Source organism: Mytilus edulis, chromosome 3 (genome assembly GCF_963676685.1).
Source record: "Mytilus edulis chromosome 3, xbMytEdul2.2, whole genome shotgun sequence".
Classification (NCBI taxonomy): domain Eukaryota; kingdom Metazoa; phylum Mollusca; class Bivalvia; order Mytilida; family Mytilidae; genus Mytilus; species Mytilus edulis.
This window is the reverse complement of record NC_092346.1, coordinates 44003847-44024485: the sequence shown is the minus strand read 5'-3', so window position 1 is coordinate 44024485 and position 20639 is coordinate 44003847. Positions and strand designations below refer to the sequence as shown.

General features: G+C 31.0%; 2 protein-coding genes across 3 annotated transcripts in view; one reads left to right on the top strand and one right to left on the bottom strand.

Moving 5' to 3' along the window:
* The window catches only part of LOC139514271 (autophagy-related protein 2 homolog B-like), an 87180-nt gene that overhangs the window by 25970 nt on the left and 40571 nt on the right, over window positions 1-20639 (top strand). The window lies entirely within an intron of this gene.
* Window positions 1538-18832, bottom strand: LOC139518159 (chaoptin-like). Its single transcript, XM_071309852.1, has 4 exons — window positions 18703-18832; window positions 15692-17547; window positions 7747-7790; window positions 1538-7545 (listed from the first exon to the last, which is right to left on the bottom strand). Exons 1-4 carry the CDS (start codon window positions 18773-18775, stop codon window positions 4659-4661), a joined length of 4860 nt encoding a protein of 1619 aa, XP_071165953.1. The 5' UTR covers window positions 18776-18832; the 3' UTR covers window positions 1538-4658.

Sequence of the window (20639 nt, the reverse complement as noted above, 5' to 3'; positions counted from 1 at the left end):
CTTGAAAAAAAACACATCACATTTTAGGAAGCAAAATTGCTATAAAAAATCTAAGAAGTGAATTCAAATAAAATAAATCCCATATTGTATGCACAATGACACCAAAAGATTTCAAATATTGCAAATAATAATCCAAAATGAGAATCTTGAAGGGACATGTGAAGAAATGAACAACATATCCATCTGAAAATTTAAACTGTAAACACCTGAACAGCTATTTCTTGTTTCACTGGCAGCTGGACAATACTATATATAAGGGTTAGAATTTTAAAGAAGCATTTAGTGTGTAAAAACAGTTTAATTTTCAAACATAGTAATACATATTTAATTTAATTTTTACTGATTTAGAATTTTAGGTAAAAAATAAATAAATTATATATATCAGGGATTTAAAACAACGAAAACCAAAACTATTTTCTTCCCTATCAATTTTTTAATAGAATAGTCCTAGGTAAGAAAAAGTTCAGGAAAAAAGCATGCTGAAACTTTGGGTTAGGTGAATAAAAATCTTTACAGGTAGCATCAAGGTAGATTTAAATCTAACAATACCAACTGGTCAATTTAAATGTCCCTATTGTGTTGTCAATTTTAAAAACAGGTTGAGCTATAGGTAAACTTTTACAGTAACACCTATAAGCAACTCACTGTAATTTGTTATGGTCCTGAACATGCATGAAATATTTGCCACTAGATGTTAAGCAATAATCAAGCATAGCATAACATAAAGCGTCTGTATGCAAAGGATGGAGCATCCAAGTCTTTACCATCTAAGATAAAAAGTTTTATACAAATAGTTAAAAGTTTTACCATACTATCATCCCTTTGTCTCATATTCTACAACTTTCTGTCTGACAGGGGAGACACAAAATGGGTTTGCTTTAAATTTGACAGAAAGCAAGTCAAAACTCTCAGATATAGTTGACTGTCTAGTGATTTGAACAAAACTTGAGAAGATAGATAGAAACTCAACACAAATGGATCAGCAATACAAGATCAACAAAAAAGAAATTTTTGTCATGAATTCTATTCTTTTATGTGCGTATTGTTATTCGTTAACTTTTCTACATTGGCTAGAGGTATAGGGGAGGGTTGAGATCTCACAAACATGTTTAACCCCGCCGCATTTTTGCGCCTGTCCCAAGTCAGGAGCCTCTGGCATTTGTTAGTCTTGTATTATTTTAATTTTAGTTTCTTGTGTACAATTTGGAAATTAGTATGGCGTTCATTATCACTGAACTAGTATATATTTGTTTAGGGGCCAGTTGAAGGACGCCTCCGGGTGCGGGAATTTCTCGCTACATTGAAGACCTGTTGGTGACCTTCTGCTGTTGTTTTTTTCTAAGGTCGGGTTGTTGTCTCTTTGGCACATTCCCCATTTCCATTCTCAATTTTATTGTCTGCAATGTTGGAGTGTGTCCTTTGTTGATTATGCACATACCCAGGTGAGCAACAGTGTCTTTTGAGCCTCTAGTTTGATATGCTGTAGTTATATAATACTGACCATTGCATAGTTGATAAGAAAGCTATTAAACTAATATTGATTCATAAAAATTTAATATTCATATAATAATATATTATGTTGACATAAATATATACATCTGGAAAAATCTATACAATATTTTTAACAATATAACTATTTAGTATCCTTGATATGTAAATCTAGCACTAGTCGTGATTATGTACAAATAATATGTCAATTTGATTATGCTTAGAGAAAAATGTCTTTTAAAGAGAGCAAAGGAAAAAATCATTTAAACATGACGAACACAGTTAATGAGTATGTATTTTGAGTTTTCTCCAAGAAGACCCTTGGTAAAGCTAAATTGAAAGTTAATTTGAATTTCTTCTTTTTCTACTTTTAAACTTTTAAACATAGAGTATTTGTACATGTTGGTGATCTTTAATGTAATGTTGAAAAATATTAATATCTCAACTAACAAAAATAAATGTGTTTATTGAAAAGATGTATAAAAAATGCCTGAAAAAATACACATGAAGGCACTTTTCTACATCAGTGAATTGTTTATCACATCAGGGGTTCTATAATATACAATGTAAACAATGAACAACATTGTTTATATCAGACAGTGTCTTACATATTTGTAATAGTTCACTTGATAAATTCACTCAGCATTGTATCCCCCTCTCCTACAATCCTCAGAAAACAAACTATTGAAACATTATTTTTTGAATTTATCATGAAAATTTGTCAAGTTTAGAACTAGTTCATGATGTTCCCTATTCATTGAAAACAGGACTCTGATATGTGACAACCTATACAAAAATTTCATAAAATCAAGTGCCTGATCATAGTTTGTAAAAATTCCTGAGTTGAGGTGTGCATAGGTCCAATGTATTAGAACTAGGGATTTTTGTTGATCTGTGAGATTATCTTTTGTTTCCAATTAAGGTAATAGGAACTTGAAAATAAGAAAATTAAGTAGTATTACAATCACTAAAGATAACTTTTCCGGATTTTCATTCATGTTGTTTTGAATTGAATATATTTTAAATTTATCTAATTTACTTCCTCCATTTTGTTTTTCTGAAATCAAAATATTTTCACGAAAATTTAATTTGTATCCTATTTACGATATTTTTTTTTAAATATGTTGAAATTTATAAAAGTGGTTTTACTTTAACAAGAGATGTTAACAAGTGTATTACTCATCATGTTTACATTAGCCAATACACAATACTGATCAATAAACGCCTACACATATTTTATGGCACATGACTGATAAACGTTACTATTGATTTGTGGTTAATATAATTCTGATACAAAATGCAATAAACATCAATAAAAATTTGAAAGTTATGAGTGATATATACAAAATTTTGTATTGAAATATTAAAACAACATAATTCATAACTCTTTAACAACTATTGTGAAACGTCTTTTTCACTGAGCATATTATGATAAAACAACACATAGATGTAATTTATGAAGTGAAATAGATATATGGAAATGTACAACAACAAACAAAAGAAAGACATTAAACAATATACACAACAAATGAATTAAATGAAAATAATGTTGAAATTTTGACAAATTTTGAAAGTGTACAATAACGGTGCAAACTCAAACTCATTTCATGAAATCTGGTTTGTAAAATTACTTTTAAAAGTTTGTCTTCAAATTGATGTTAATTAGTAAATTATTCTAAAACCTTCTCATAATTTTCATATCTTTCTTTCATAAGAAATTGAAACAAAAAAAATTGAAAAAGAAATTTAAATTAAAACACAGAAAGGAAGAAAGGGAAGAGCCAAAATGATAAAAAAAACCATCTTAAAGTTAACTTAGGTTTAAAAAAACAAAATGGCTTAGACACATGAAGGTTATAAGTTTATAAGCTTATAGAACTTATCACATAGTTTGTAAACAAAAGTTTCCATAGAACACAAATAAGTTAAAGACTAGTATGGTATAGATGTACCCTTTTAAATGCATATAACCATAAGGTGTTTATTTTTATCTACGTTTGTTGGCATACATAAAAGAGATGTGTAATATTGCATAGGAATTTGTACAGACATGCACTGATAGTTCAAATAACGGAACATGTTTGTTTAAAGAAATTGGTTTACTTTAAACCTCAAAGTCAAAATACAGGTGTATTAAAATGAAGGAATGCATATGTCTCAAGAAGTTGGTTAACAAGTAACATGTTAATGTAAAATGTGTAGACAGATCTGTACACAAATGTGTACACTGTTAATGTGCTAGTTCTTAAGATACACATAGGGACATTTTCCTTTCTTAATCACATTTTGCTGACTCTAAGCTGACGGGTCTTTGCTTATATTTTCGAATCAGTGTTCTATGTAGAAATGTGTGCTTTGAAAGTCAATTTTATAAGTGGTCCAAAATCAACGCATGGTCTTTTGCATTTGGGGAAAGTACACTAGCAGAAGACCACTATAACAGGTTCAAGAAAATGAGCATAGATGGAAGGGAGTCAAAATCAAATGTTACTATGACAAGAATGTATTTTCACTTAAATTCTTTCCATATTCTGTTCATGATAATCTGTGAATTTCATAGGAGATAAAATTGTTATCCATTTATGATCTCCCTTGGTTATATTATTTTGACCTAAATGTATTATAAATTATAATGTTCTTAGATATACCATTCCATACATAAAATTATTCCAGTTATAGTACACCTTACTAATTCAGTAAATAAAACACTCAAAGTTACTACACTTTATGATGTATGATATGAAACTAGTACATTTTGGTTTATATCATATACTTACTATAAATTATTCCTCATAAAATAAATATTATCTATACTTCGTTCTTTATAACAGTTATTCATGAGAAGAATGGACAGATCTACGTGTACACTGATATCGTTGTATCACAATCAGTCAAAATTGTTTTGAGCCTTTTTAAAGGCATGAGCTCATTCTCTTTTCTTACAATCGTTCTCTTATTAAATTAATATGTTCTTTGCATGAGAATGGCCTTGTCCTTTTGACCATGTATAATACTGGTACCAGATCAGTCTTTTTTCAGAAAGAGCATAGGCACGTGATATCATAAAAATCCTTCCTGTTTATGAATGTCACATTCTAACACTGAACATGATATCACATTATAATCCAGGTAGATGACTCCGATTAATAGCACTATATTATCCCAGATTTTCATATTTCAGTTTCTGGAGTAATTTCATGATAATGGTCTGACGGACTGTCTGTTGGACTGTGTGTTGGACTGTCTATATCAAATCCATGATTTAAGAATCCGGCAGTGTTATTATTTTCATAATGTTTAGTCCTTGGTTTAGGAAGCGGCCTATCTTTAATGTCATTAGTATAAACACTTGGTGGTGACCCTTGATGGTCATTAACGTAAGAGTGAGGCTGTGGCGCTTGACCCTTAAGTTGTCCTGGTGTTTTATCATATCGAGGTTTATTGGATGATGAATCTCTCAAATTTCTGTTTTCCTTTAAGTCAGAATCTTTCAAATATCCTTGATTCTCTCTTTGTTTCATACGAGGGTCATTTAGATATCCTTGTGGTGCAGCATGTTTTGGTTTGTTAGTTATCTGGTAGTAACCTGGCGGTGATGTACCACTAGCTCCTTTACCATTGTTCAGATGGGGTTGTATATTAATTTGATTTTCATTAAGATATTGATAACTTCCTGCCGAATGGCGACTGTTCGGACTGGACGGTTCACCAGTCTTGCCTGACGAAATAGCACTTACTATAAGATCACCATTTGCTTGAGGTTTCTTTGGTTTTGAGAAACGTTTTGAATCATATCCAGTTGTCGGTCTTGCAGCAAATGCAGTAAAGTGAACAGGAGGTGTGTCTTTATATTTTGGCCGTGTTTGATACCTTATTAGGAAGAAAAGGATCACTACAATGAGAATAAGAACTATTGCACAACCTGCTCCAATCGCAGCAATTTCTCCAGAACCTAATCCTGTGGAAGGGCTCGCAGTTGGTGCAAATGTTGACTTAATACCACCTAATGAATTCTCACAGTCAGGAACAGTAACTCTGTTGTCAGTTGTTTTTGCTTTGATGCAGATTGAATAGTCTTTATGATAATCTAAAGGCAATGTCCATTGCCTTTGGTTTGAATCAACCTCTGTTGGGTCATTTGATTCACTAGTTCCAAGCTGTTGATGGGTTATGAAAAATTTGGACAACTGGTCTATATTTTGAACAGTCCAAGATAAGGATACATAATGTTCGTTACGTCCATCGACTGAAAGAGAAATGACTGGTAAAGGAACAGTAGTTGTAGATGGCGTAGTTGTACTTGTTGTTGATGTTGTGAATGTCTGACACTGAGTTGGTTGCGTACCTGGTTGACAAACAAGGTCACTGGGTGATAAAGTAGTTAGAAGTCTAGTGTTAAGATTTTGCGGAGTACTGCAGACAGCTTTTAGAATATATCCAAAAATACTATTACTACTTTCCTGTAGTTTTGCCCACTCATATAACTTTGTCAGTTTGCAGTCACAATGCATAGGATTCTGGTCCAAGTATAAATTCTCTAACATGGAAAGTTCTTCAATGACACATTTATCGATAAGTTTTATATTATTCCCAGTTAGTTGCAGAGATGTGAGAGTGTTTCCTAAACCATGAATTTGTGCTTGTGTCAGTTCAGTTAATTCATTATTTGCTATCTCTAAACTCTCCATTTGTGTATGATATTGAAATGTTAAGTCTGGAATGTTTGAAAGTCCATTATTTTCTAGATATATGTGTTGTAAATTAGTCATTACTTTCAATGAATCCCAGAATGCAATTGGTTCTATGTGAGACAGTTTAAAGTCTATTCGTAGCAAGTTCTGAAGTCCTTCTGCAGTATCTTTGGAAAAGCTCAATTTATCATCTGATTTGCCAACGGAATCTAAATAGAGTTCCTTTAAACTTGGTGTGTTATTAAAGGTTCCAGGATCAATATGTGTGATATCATTCCCAGATAAATGAAGAAATTGCAGGTTTGACAAGCCTACAAAGTCATTTTGTCCAATTCGAGTAAGTTGGGTTTGTTGTAAATTTAAATTTGCCAGATGTGGCATAGTTTTGAACAAATTTGTAGTTTCTTCAATGGAATTAATTGGATTACTGTCCAATATTAATTGTTGAAGTTTTGTCCAAGTCTTCTCTTTTAGAGTGGCCAAACTTTGTCCATTCAGATTATTTAGATGAAGACCAAGATATTCCAATTTGTCATATAAATAGTCGAAACACCCAGATTGCAAGGTACTTATAAAATTGTGTGATAAATCCAATTCAATCAGTTTATTAAGTGATTCGAAAGCATTTGCAGTATATTGAAAGGTTGAAATACCATTTTTTACAAAACGAATATGTTCTAATGTTGTAAGTTGTCGTATAGCACTAACAGGAAATGATGTAAAGTCTGGATTATCAAGTATCTCTAATCTCTTCAGATTCCTTAATTTGTCTGTAACAGAACTTTGTGATATAAATTGCATCTGAAGTGTATGTAAGACTAATGTTTCCAGATCTGTAAATTCTTGTGGAAAGAAAGAAATGCCATTATTATCTAGAGTGAAATGCTCAAGTGTCAATGACTTAAGTTTCGTCAGTGTTGTCAATGAATAGAATGGAACACGGTTTACATCATCACCCTCTAAAATGAGTTCCGTCAGATATTGTTCCAACCCACTAAATGAATCATTCGCTACTGATCCTAGGTAATTTTGACTGAAGTCAATTTTTCTTACTTTCAGCCCAGCAAATGTGTTACTTGAAATATGTAGAATTCTGTTACATTTTGCTTGTGGACTAGATCCTCTGCAATTGGATTCAGGAGCATTGCTGAGTGTTAGCTCTTGAAATATTTCATCAGTAGTATTTATGGCGGGCACACTTAATAAACTTTTTTCACGACAATCTATAATCCTTTCGTTAGAAGGAGGCTGTCCATCAAGACAAGTACACTCAGCTATTGGACAGTTTCCTTGTACCATAGTCATTTGCATCCATATCACTAATATTGTTATGTATATTCTGTATCCTCCCATTGTTTGTGTAGGTCTGAAAAGAAAAACAAAATAAAAGATGATCAGAATATTTTTTTTGTTTTACTGTAAAATGTCAGAAAGCCAAGGTTATTGTCCAAGGTATAATGGTATATTGTACAATGATCATTCAATACAACAAATATAATAGGGAAGGGGGTCTTTTTTATGGTATTGTAATCCAAAACTAACATAAAAGAGATTATTGTAATCTTACAGTGACACAACAGTGATCACCACTTTGAAGTGATATTGCAATGCCTGAAAAATCAGTGTACATTGCTCATTTACTTTTGGTTTTCATTCTACAGGGAGTATAAGTGTTACACATTATTGTAGGTTCGAAAGTTTACATGAAACATTATGTAAAACACAATCTTAACCAAGTTTGTCTGTTACCATCAAACTGAACTTCAAAATTATTTGCTTTTTGATGATATAAGTAGAAATAAACAAAATAAAATTATTTCATAGTTATATAATAAAATATCCTCATGATCAGTCTTTTTTAATTAAAAGATCATATGCATGGAATTTTTATGTTAAAGTGGAATCATGTTAATACCCTTGAAGTTTATAGGAAGTAAATTTTTATCAATTGATTGACAATAGAAAAGGCAAATTAGATGATATACAAAATTTTCAAGTTGTCCTGCTATTGACAATTTGTTTTATGATTTTTATATCCTGTTTTTTTCAGTTTTTTCATGAGTTGTTCAATCAAATTTTTTTCTTTAATGATTTAGAAAAAAACATTTTAATTTGATGTTTATCTGGAGTTTGTCATATCCTGAAAACGTTATAGTTTAAGTAAAAAAATAAAATATGAATTAATGTACATGTACATGTTTGCTTGAAAACACAAACAGTTTTTCAATGTATTTTGGGTAAAAATATTGAAACATAAATATGAAAATATTTTAATGGAAAAAGTATGTCACTTTATTTCTAACTTATGAATAATTTTTGACTAAGGTGTAAGTTATTAGCCTGTAATGAATTACTCAATAAATAAATTTTTATGTAGTTGTATATTGTATATAGCATATACATGATGAATTAGCCAGAGGTATAATAACAGACATGACTGATTTCGTAACAATTTAACATGCCATTGTTTTCACTATCTTACAAGGATCTTCATGTTTTGTCTGATCACGTAGCTTTAATGGGATATCTCCGTGATCTGTATATATGCATGTTTTTTTTTATTTCTAGGATAACTAAAATGTACTTTTATTGTCCCAGGAAATCAGCTGATTTACCACGAAAATTGGGATGGAAAGTCGTCAACAATTATCTTAAGCTAATCCTTTATTTATACATGCTAATCCTTTGTTTTTATTCATTTTTTCGTCCTGAACATGCATGAAATATTTGCCAATGGATGTTAAGCAACCAACAATCAATTCATTTTTTTGGAAAATTTAGCCTTAAAATCCTTCATTTTGTTAAACTTTATGATTGTAAGATAAATATCCATTTTTTTCACCATAGTAGAATGAATAGTGATGAATAGTACATAAAGAATGATATGAATAGAATATAAAGAAATAAAACATTTGATTTAGGCTAAGAGCCAGGTGAATTTGCCCTAACATTATAGTGATAATATGTAAGGTATTCTACAAAAATGCACATAAAAGATCAACTTTAAAGAAAAAAAGTAAAGTTTTACACTAGGGATACAGTTTTATGTTTGTTTTTATATTGCTTTTTCCACTTAGGTGAACATTTTTTTTTATAAGTTTTCATCTGAAAGACATTCACACTATCATCTGATTTCCCTCTGAAAGGATTTGATTCCATAATTGAAGACCAAAAAGTGTCAATTTAGACAGATCAAGACATAATTGTCGACCACAGCTCTGGAAATGAAGATGTCACCATAGATATATTCATTATAAAATGAGTGTGCACCTTCTTACCTGTATAATTTGTTTACAAATAATCAGCAGGTAAACATCAAAGTCCTTTCGATGATGTTGGTTTCACTATGTCACAGATGTTCTTTGGTACATTTCCCAGTTAATTGTTACATTTGCTTATCTCATTTTGTCTTAGAAAGCAAGTCTAAACTTTTGTTTTTGTTCTTAATCAATTTCAACGTCACACACCTTTACACAGGTAAAAATAACCAGGTGAGTCAGGTATCTCTAATGGCTGCCACCTAACCAATCACAATGCTTACTTTAACAGGTAAAAATGTTGACATAGGATCAATAGAAAGGGCCTTAACCTACTCAATAAGAGTCGTTATCACCGTTCCATTGAAAAAAGGATTTATTGAAAATGTAAATATTCAACAATAACGTTAATATGTTACTTTTCATTATTTGTATAGAAATGATAATTCGTATTAAATTGATAATTTTCACCTTTTGTGAACAATGAAATGACCATTGATGTTAAAAGTCATGCCTAAGGGATTAGATACAGATAAACTTATGTAATATTGTCAAACATGTATTAACCTATTACTGTAATTGTTACCACTGACTAAAAGGTAGTTAGTTTTTTTGTTGGGATAAAAACTTTTTTTTTCAATATATAAGTTGAATAAAAAATCTTTTCAACTTAATAATGAACTGACATCAATGAGAAGGATTTCTTTTTAATCTTTAATTTTTTATGAGCTACTTATTTTTGATAAATTGATGCATATATAGTTGGGTTTTTTTTTGTCTAACATCAATTTCATTATTTTAGAAATTATAAAAATATCATTATTAACCAAGTTAAAAAAGCAATTAACTCTTTTAATGTTTTTAAAAAAAAAATGCGTGCAATTATTTTCTGAATATCTAGGAGAAGATCGTTTAAGCACTATGTGTAATACAAAAAAAATGTTTTTTTGATATTTTGGTCAAACATGAAATCTTTAACAAAATTTTTGCTACACACAATCACTGTCTAATCTAAACAGTTGGAAAACATTTGTCATAAGAAAACCACAAATTGTATTCTTAATAATTAATCTGTGTAAAAATTAAGTTCAGCAAACTCTTCCACATATTAATCATGTGCTAAAATTATAGCTTAAAATGATAATAAATGATAAAATGGTAAAAATATATTAAATAAAAATATATATCCCTGATGATCCAAGGAAAAACTAGTAGGACAATGAACGTTATCAATAATTTTGTGAAATAATGTAATTAAGAATATTTGATATAAGCACTTTTATTTATATGTAATTTTTTTGGCAAATTATTTATATATATGGACATTGATACTTAAATTGAACAGTTTATTTTTTGCAAAACATACTTTAATAATAAACTTTTGTTCATGCAATTATTATATACACCTACTATCAAATGTTGAAATTTGGACTGAGTGACCATAAATTGTAAAAAAATCTCAGTTCTTCCTTTACTGTAAAATTTGCTTGATGACCAGTGGCAAATATTTCATGCAAAATGAGATGGCTTTTAATATTGGAATCTTGCCTAGCAAAAAGAACTGCAGTTGTGTGGTAGAATTTTAAACTGTTAACCCCATCAACACCAAAGTAGATATATTTTGTTCTATAAACTTAAATCTGAGGACAACAAAAAAAAGAGCACTGGTGCTAGCCAAACCATAATTTGTTTTCATAATTGATCTTTTTTTTAACTTTTGTATAGTTTTGTTTATTTTAATTGGTGCAATCACATCTCTTTAGACATGACCATCACCTTGTTTTTGAATTGAACAAATATTACCATTTATGTATTACTAGATCTTACTACATTTCCCCCTGGCACCACCACAGCAGCCTAGACCTTTCCTGATGTATTCAAAACCCTCATTATAGAAACCTCACTATATATAGCCCATAGTTGATACAAAACAGAAACAACAGCTGTGAAAGTTTAAGTCTTTCTTAGTTTATGGAAGATTTTTTCATGATTTTTTTTTTTAATTTCATGTTTTAAAAAAAGCCTGCAGCAAATTCATGTAAAAAGTGGAAATGAATTTGTAAAATAAGTCGTTAAAATTATGTATATCTTACCTGTAATCTTTTGATACATTTTGTAAATATGTAAATGCATATTACTTGCTCATCGGTATACCTTGTGGTATGATATATTCATATTTAATGCATTTAATGTTTCATCTTGTGTTATCTTGTCAAACTTATTTCTTTAGCAAAAATTTTACATTGTCATCAGATCACCTCGCCGAACTTTGTGGTTTTCCTGTAGTTAACTTCTACGTAAATAATTTAATTTTAGTTCAATAATTGTAAATCATGTACGTTTTATTTTTAAGAGCTTGAGTGTTTTTTCCTAGTACTAGTATGTATCAGTTACAAAATGCACTTTATATTCAAATCATAAATAAGATGCAGCTGCATTTTATTAAAGTAGTTTCCTTTTCCATTCCATTGTATATTATAAAACAGAATTAATAGTTGGTACCATATATGATGATCATGCTATTCAGTTGACTCTAAGAGGATGAGATCATTAAGGATTGATTGTCCTCAATGACTATACATTGTATAATGGAAATTTTCACGTTCAAGTTTTTGCTCACAAAAAAAAGTATGTGGTTAATTTTGGGGAAAAATGATAAGATATATATGAACTATTTCCTGTAAGGTTGAATTGTTTCAGCTTCGATAACTTCAGTTATTCTCTTCATAGGAGGTATAAGTCATATGAAAGTATCACTATGATGGGAGTTGATATCTTTGCATAGCACAGATTTGATAGTAGTGACACTGTAGGGGGAAACAGAGGATGCAGAAAGGTTGTCAATTTTTTTATGCCAATTGACATGTGTAAGAAATTTGTTATGTAACAGGTCTTTTACTACATGTCTTTAGCAGGGCTTAGGCCAATGATCATGGAGAACCTTATTGTCATGAAAAATCAACATTTTTTTGTTACGATCTGTCAGATTTTATTTTTGTTCATTGTTTAAGCATAGACAATTCTTCTTTTGTATGGTTTTACATTTCATCCTAAATGAATCCTTTACAGATTTAATACTATACTTTAAAAGGGTTTTGCTCATTGTTGAAGCTGTATGGTGACTTATAGTTGTTTGTGTATTCATGTCTGAATTGATAGTTATAAGTTAACTTACTTTTAGGACTTACTTGCTGAAATGTTATCTAGGTTTTGTTTCACTTATAACTTAACAGTAATGAAAAGGAAAATTTTGTTGAAGGCTGAATGGTAGACCGAATAATCTGTCTCTTGTGTGGGTACATCTGTCATTTCATATTTTCTTTTCATCATTTGGCTATTTTTTTTTTATTTTTTTTTGTGTCCACTAGCTGAATGGTTGCATTTAATTGCTTACATCCACTTCATTTGAACTTACTGGATAGTTATTTCATTGTGTATCATACCACATCTTCTTTGTTTTGATTTTCAAAAGCATTGAATTCAAATGAGGGGAACTAACACATGAACTGATGATCCTGTTGTAGAGTAGTTTTATAAACATTAAAGTAAAGAAGGTGAATAGTTTTTTTTTGCATATAAATGGATTGATCTAGTGGTACTTTAACCTCTATTGAAGATGGGAAATGCTCAAGTGATTTGTGTAGGAGATGTTGAGATGCATTATAAATAACATGACCAATGAGGACTCATTTTACTGACAATGATTTTTTGCAAAAACAATATAACAGATATCTTGCAATTGGTCAGTGCTGTTCAGTAATATTTATCAAGGCTATGTGTTGAAGACCGTACCTTGACCTTTAATGGTTTACTTTAATAAGTTGTGACTTGGATTGAGAGTTGTCTCATTGGCACTCATACCACATCTTCCATTATCTATTGGTTGATTTAAAAAACATAAGTTCTTGAAACCAAATTTGTTCAGATTGAACTCGGTAAATGTAGGATAAATTCATCTGAGACCAGCTGTTTTACCAGAGCAGTATTGATTTTAATATAACAGTTTTGTAAATGCATTTAGATAAAACTAAACTGACCCTTTTCAAGAATGTTGGTCAACATATGTAAGGTTTTGGTTATGATAACCAAACAACAAATCCTGCAGTTCCTTCATTTCATATTGTCCTTATTTACTAGATTTTGTGTGGTTCATAGTTCGGTCACATGTTTATTAAACGATTGTCGAGTAACAGATGGCATTATTCTATCCAGTTAAATAACCAGAACATATACTATTTTATAATATACAGCTGCACAAGCTAATGTACAGTAGCCCTTTTCACAAAAAATCTTAAGTGTAAAATTAATCTTACGATAAAAATATTTAGTTGAATTGTAAAGGAATATTTTAGACTTACGATAAATTTTACACTTAAGATTTTTTGTGAAAAGGGCTACCGGTATTTATAAAATGAGAATCAATAAATTACAGATGTCTCCTTTAAGTTTACTAGTCTATAATTCTGAACTTCTTAACTCGAGGCTTTAGACGAGGGCCAATATGGGTCGAGGGATGATACCAGGGCCAATATGGAAAAGACATGTTATAATCTTTTTATCACATATTTAAGTTCTGCAGAAAAGAGGGGAAAAAATCCAATTATAACAATTTAATGAAACATAATAGGTAAAACAAGTATAGTATATTTGATTCATAATTTAACTTCTTTATAAAGTTTTTGACTGTTTTAGTTATTGCATTTGTTTATTTGCCTTACACAAAACTATTGTCGGAAGTATATGATAAAGCGATTAATGCATGGCCTTTTCCATATCAGCCTGGGTATCATCCCTCGACCAAATCAGTACCTCGACTCTGTCTCGGGCTGATATGGGAGTCTCGGGATGATACCCAGGCTGATATAGAAAAGTCCATGTATTAATCTCTATGTCTGACATAGGGTTACATTTGTAGCCTTTCTATAGCAAGACATTTTGTGTATTTTTACTCCAACTTGTTTTCAGTTGAAAGGTAGGTAGATAGATAAATTTTTTATAAGTACAACCAAAAAATGATTATGGGATAATGATCTGATTTACATTATATGTATTTAGAAAAACTACAAATTGTTGGGGGTATAAGTTAGGAATTGAAAATCATTGTTAACAAAGTTCATCTTATTCAATTCTTTATTACTTATATACAAAAACAGTTTATGCACTCAGTTTCAGAACTCATGCTGAACACACTATAATGGCAACTGTTTTATCCAATGAAAGCCCCAACAAAGAGCTCCCAGTCAGGATACACAAACAAGTACACATATAAAGCATGCATAAAATCCATATAATCAGACATGGCAACTTGATGGCAACTTAGTTCTTCAGTGCAGACTATACTTAGGCAGCAACCATTTGATTTTCTGGGGGGGGGGGCTATGGTTTTTTTTTCTGTGCAAACTTTTTTTTTCGCCTGCGGCGAAAAACAATCTATTTTTTTCGCGACAAGTCGAAAACAATTTTTTTATTTCAATATTAGCATTACACATAGTGGCAGCTGAGGGTGAAACAAACAATTTTTTTTTTCTCAGAATCAAAAACAAATTATTTTTTTCTCCAAAAACTGGAAACAAACTTTTTTTTCCAAAAAAAACCATAGCCCCCCCCAGAAAATCAAATGGTTGCTGCCTTATTTGATTCCAGTACACACAGACACAATATTTATGCCAGATAATCATATGGCAGCAACTTAGTTGATTACTGTTCTTCGATGCAGACTTTTCTTTGGATGAATCTAAACTTGGTTAAGCCTTATTGCTGAATCAATTATTGATTGAGGTTTTTGATTTATGTATGAAACTGTAAACCAACTTATTTTCGTGTCTATTTATTTCACGTTTAGCCCTTTCTAGTCCACTTCGCTGCGATTTAACTTCGTGATTTTCTCATTTACTTGATGTAGTTATATCTGGAGAAGTTCAAGTTACATATTCACGACAATTTAAATTTGTGAAAAATAAATTGCTCACGAAAATTAGTTGGTTTACAGTGTGCAGCCTTTGAAACTGGTTTCTTGTTAGCCGAAATTCTAGAAAATTGTTTTTTACTTAGACTGTTTTGATAAGTAAAATTTTATTGCAGCTGATAGTCTCTGGTACTATTGTTGTTTACAATTGCAGATTCAGAGGGGAGTCAAGTGGCTAGAATCTTCTGCTTTCACTCTTTCAGTCTAGTAAATTTTGAAATCAAAATGGATGAAAATTAGGCTGGATTGTCATATGTATATCCTTTAGCCATCTCTTCTAAACATTTCTAATTCTGTGTCTGGTTGAGATAGATATAGTGAAGTTGTGGAACTGCTTCAATGTGTTGATTACCTAAAGCCATTCCTTTCTTAACAATTCTAAATCTGGGTTTGACCAAGGTAGGTGTACTGAAATTGTGGCACTGAATCTGTTGTATAGCATTTGGACAAACAAGAAGGTTTTCTGACAATCTTGTTAGTGGTTTGTTCCTTAAATTTTTAGGAGTTCTACATTCAGCATTCAGAGAATATTCAAAATATTCATTTGAAGCCTGTTTAACTTTTGTCCATTCTTTCAGTGCTTTAAGTTTACAGTCACAATGCAAAGGATTATTTTTCAGTTTTAACGTATCTAAGAATGGAAGTTCTTCAATAACACATTTATCGATTAAAGAAATAAAATTACTAGATAAATCTAGTAATTTTAGACTGCCACCTAAGCCATCAATTTGAGCTTGTGTTACTTCAGTAAGACCATTGCTACTGATCTCTAGTCTATCCAACTGTGTATTATACTGGAATGCTAAATCTTGAATATTTGACAGTCCATTATCTACAAGCTTAATGTCATTTAAACTAGTCATGACTCTCAAAGAATTCCAGAATGATTGTGGCCAGAGTTGAATTTTTTGTAAATTGATACTTTGCAAATTTTGAAGTCCCTGTGCAGTTTCTGCAGTAAAGTTAAGTTTATAATTTGATCTTTTTAGAGAACATAGTTCAAGTTTCTTTAAATTTGGTGTATGGATGAAGGTTCCAGAATCTATATGCATGATTTTGTTACCAGATAAATCAAGAAAATGAAGATTGGACAATCCTATGAAGTCATTATGTTCTATTTGAATGAGCTGAGTTTTCACGAGATGGAGATATTTCAGATTAGGCATGTTTTTGAATAGATTTCTTGGAATTCCTCTCGTTCCTAGAGGATTTTTGTCTAATACTAACGTTTCTAGGTTTGGCCAGGTACCTTCTGTCAGAGTCAACAATCTGTTTCCATTTAACACATTGGAATGAAGATCTAAATACTTTAATCGTTGTTGTATGTGATTAAAGCATCCAAATTGTAGTACATTTAACCTGTTTTCCGACAGATCCAGTTCGGTTAAATTATGAAGTGATTTCAGTGCGTTTCCTGCATGTTGTTGAAATGTTGAAATGCCGTTTCTTATGAAACGGATTTGTTCCAATGAAGTAAGAAGTCTTAAAGCACCAAGGGGGAATTGTGTAAAGTCTGGATTCCCTAATATCTCTAATCTTTTCAATTTTGGAAATTTGCCCACAACAGAACGTGATGCTATATACTGCATTTGAAGTGTATCTAGCACAAGAGTTTCTAGATGTGGAAAGCGTTGTGGAAATGAAAGGATACCTTTATTAATTAGAGCGTAATGTTCTATAGTTAATGACTTAAGGTTAGTCAACTGAGCTAGGGAAGAAAAGGGAACACTGCTTCTATCATCACCTTCTAAGATAAGTTCAGTCAAATATGTCTCCAGTCCCCTGAATGCATCACTAGGCACTAAAAGTACGTAATTTGTACTGAAGTCAAGTTTACGCACTTTAAGTCCTGCAAAAGTATTTTTGGCAATTTGAATAATTCTGTTACTGCATGTTGAAGGGATAATGTCCCTGCATCTTTTGTTTTCACTGCTGAACGTCAGTTCTTTGAATATTTCATCAGAAGAAAAGATCGCTGGAACTGATAATAGGTCTTTATCTCGACAGTCTATAATTCTCTCATCTTTGGGAGAATTCCGGTCATGACATGTACACTCTTTCACTGGACAGTCAGCGGCTAATATCATAGTCAGTTGTAGCCATGTCACTAATAAGAAGCAATATACTAGGCATCTTGTTTGAAGCTCTGAAAAAGAAAACTTTTTGTATCAAGTATTTATGCTACACTCTTTTTGATATTTACTTTTGTAAGTAAATGCAAGAAACCATAGATTTAATGAATCACATATAGTTAGGGGAGGTTAATTATGTAGGTGAAATGCGTATTTTTCATTAATCCATTACTGATTTTTCTCAGACTCTTTATATATGATTAACATGTGGTTTCCTTGTTATCAGCTTTTCATTTGTCAAAAATAACTTGACATTATTGTTAAACAGTTTCTGGTCTACTGTAAACCAACTTTTTTTGGCACGCTATTGATATTCACGACATTCGTGAGTAGAAAAATAACGTGAATATAAAACTTCGATAATATGTATAACTTGGATCTTTACTAATCAAACTACATCAAGTATATAAGAAAATCGTGAAATTAAATAGCCACAAAGTGGACTAGAAATCGTCAAACGCAAAATAAAGTATCCACTAAAATAAGTTGGTTTACAGTATATTGACTCTTAAATTATAATTTCAAGTAGGTTTTGACAGCTTTTAGATTTTGATTCTCTGATTGAAACAAATACACTGAAATTGACCCTACTCTGTTTTGCATCTTGAATTTAAAAGGTTCTTTCATTGCCTCAGGACCCAATGCTCATGAAAAGGTATTCACAAACAGAAAGAAACAGAGAGCATTGTCCTATCCTTTAACACAAAGTTTCTGTCACAGTTTTCTCAGCTCTAAATTAAATGGAATGTTCTTCATATTTTGCCATCAGGTTAACACAGATTTCATTGGTGTTTTCATTTGAATTGGTTTTCTGGTTTAAAGTTTTCAACGTTTCGTCATTTTATGGACTTTTTTAAAAGTTTACTATAGGGTATGAGTTAGGTTTCTTGTTGACTACTAGCACTTACTTGGTAACATCTGCATTATATGGTCATTCGTGGATATTTGTCTAATAGGCATTGATACCACATTTTCTTCCTTTTATATTGACATAGGAAATTTATTTTAAACAGATTCTGTTATGAACTTTGTACATCATTAATTCACGTCTTTTTGTATAAAAGATAGCTGAATAGTGGTCAATAAAAAAATGAAGTTTGAATTTAATTACTAAATGAAAATTTGAAATCTAGAACTTGGTACAAGATGCAAATAATTATTTTACTTACCAGTTAATTTTTCATCCATATTTTTCGTAATAAATCTTAATATGGTAGCTTTAAAAATTGACAACCAAATCATTTTATGTTGTATAAATACTACATGGTCATCCCACCTTCAACTTTGTGGTTTTCCTCAGTATGTATTTATTGATGTTGAAGTGTATATGACGCAAACATATTTTATTTTAGAAACCCATCAGTCAATCTTTTTAATACCATTGTTAGGTTTGTTCAATCATTCATTCTCTTATATGTATTTCCCCAACATGAGCCTCCTGTTTCTAGTAACAATTTGAAGTTCATGTCATTTATTAGGGAATTTGGTTTTAACTACATTTCTTAGAAAATCTGTGTGTGCTTACCCTTAATTTATTCACATCAAATGCAGGGGCGCTTCCATGATATTTGAAAGAGGGGGTGGAGAATTAAATCTTTCGCGGAGCGAATGAGGTGAAATATATTTTTGACCTTATTATTGCCAAAACATAAAATAAATATGAAATGCACTATTGTAACAGTTCCTGCTGCATCATCACTTTGAGCATGTTTTTTTTAGTTAAAAAGTGTCAGGGTTTGGCATTTTTTTATTCTGAATTCTCTCCATAATTGTCTATGGTATATTTAAATGATTTGATGGATCTAAACAGAAGACCTGATTAACAAGAAATTCCAAATACTACGGTATAAATCGTTACTAAACATTTCAATAGTCTTAGGCCAAGATTTTATGGAACCGTAGGTGTAATTACAGTTGCCCTGGTAGATGGTCCATGGGGAAGCTCAGAAGCTCCTGTGTTTCAACAATATAGCATCAAACTATGAAGAAGCCAGACCAATAGATATCTCTCTATTCTAGATTAGGTTCTGGTTTCTTTGAAGGACACATATGATACAAGACAAGCAAACACTGAAGTATAAAGTTCTTTCGTTCAAATATTGTAGGCTTTAATGTGGAATACATGATTGAATATGAAAAATTGACGTTATTGTAGAAGAGTACTAAATTAAAGCAATCATGTCACTGTCTAGTTCCGATAGGTGGTATATGGTACATGAATATATACAATGTATGGTGGTTCAACCTGATGGCAATATGTAGGTCCAATGATAGTTACTCACTAATGGATATTGAAACAATATGATACTATGAAACTAAAGGCTATCCATATAAGAAAGTAAAAATGCATTACCAAATATACAGTCATGTTACTAGTATAAATGTACATTAACGCAAACTCTAAAATGAACACCGAGACACTGCCGGACTCATTTTCAATGAATGGTTAGACTAGAGTGGATTCATTAGAACCATTTTACTTTGATTTCTCATGGCGTAATCGTCATTTATTTTAATATCATAATCCAAAATAATGTCTCTGTGATTCGGAATTAATATAAAAAGAAATCAAATTATGTGTTTATTTACTGAATATGATAAATTGCCATATTCAATAGCTGATGACGATATTTTTTTTCTTTTATTTTTTTTCATTACACCCTTACCTGGACCCACTCCTGTAATGATCTTTTCAGACACTGGACATTAAGTTGAAAGTTGAATATATTATATATAGAGGGTATAGATCCTTGTGTATTGTTGCAGGTTGTATGTTAACTTTGACATCATCTGTGTTTTTGTGTTGTTAAGTTGCTGACTAAGTGATTTTTCCTGCACTTTGTTTTCTTTACAATAAAATCTTGAATATATCTGTCAGTACTACTTAACCATGTATTAACCAGAAACTTGTTTAAACAGAAATTAAAAACAAATAAAAAGACTCAAATTGTTATGAGTAGCAATAATGAAAAATTTTTTAACATTAAAATCATGACTATTTAATTTTTTCAAGGTGTAGCTGGGGAACGGTGGGTGGGCTGAATTAATTTTCCACAAGTAAAAATATGACTGCTAACAGTGCAATGCTTAAGCAACTACTGACCAT

Bases quoted from the DNA above. Each gene is read 5' to 3' on its own strand.
- LOC139518159 (XM_071309852.1), bottom strand. From the start codon at position 18,775: ATGATTTGGTTGTCAATTTTTAAAGCTACCATATTAAGATTTATTACG. The intron at 7,791-15,691 runs TAGAAATGTTTA...CTGATTTTTCAG, and splicing joins ATCTCAACCAGACACAGAAT to GCATTGCAATATCACTTCAA. The intron at 7,546-7,746 runs GTAAGATTACAA...TTTTCTTTTCAG, and splicing joins GTGATCACTGTTGTGTCACT to ACCTACACAAACAATGGGAG.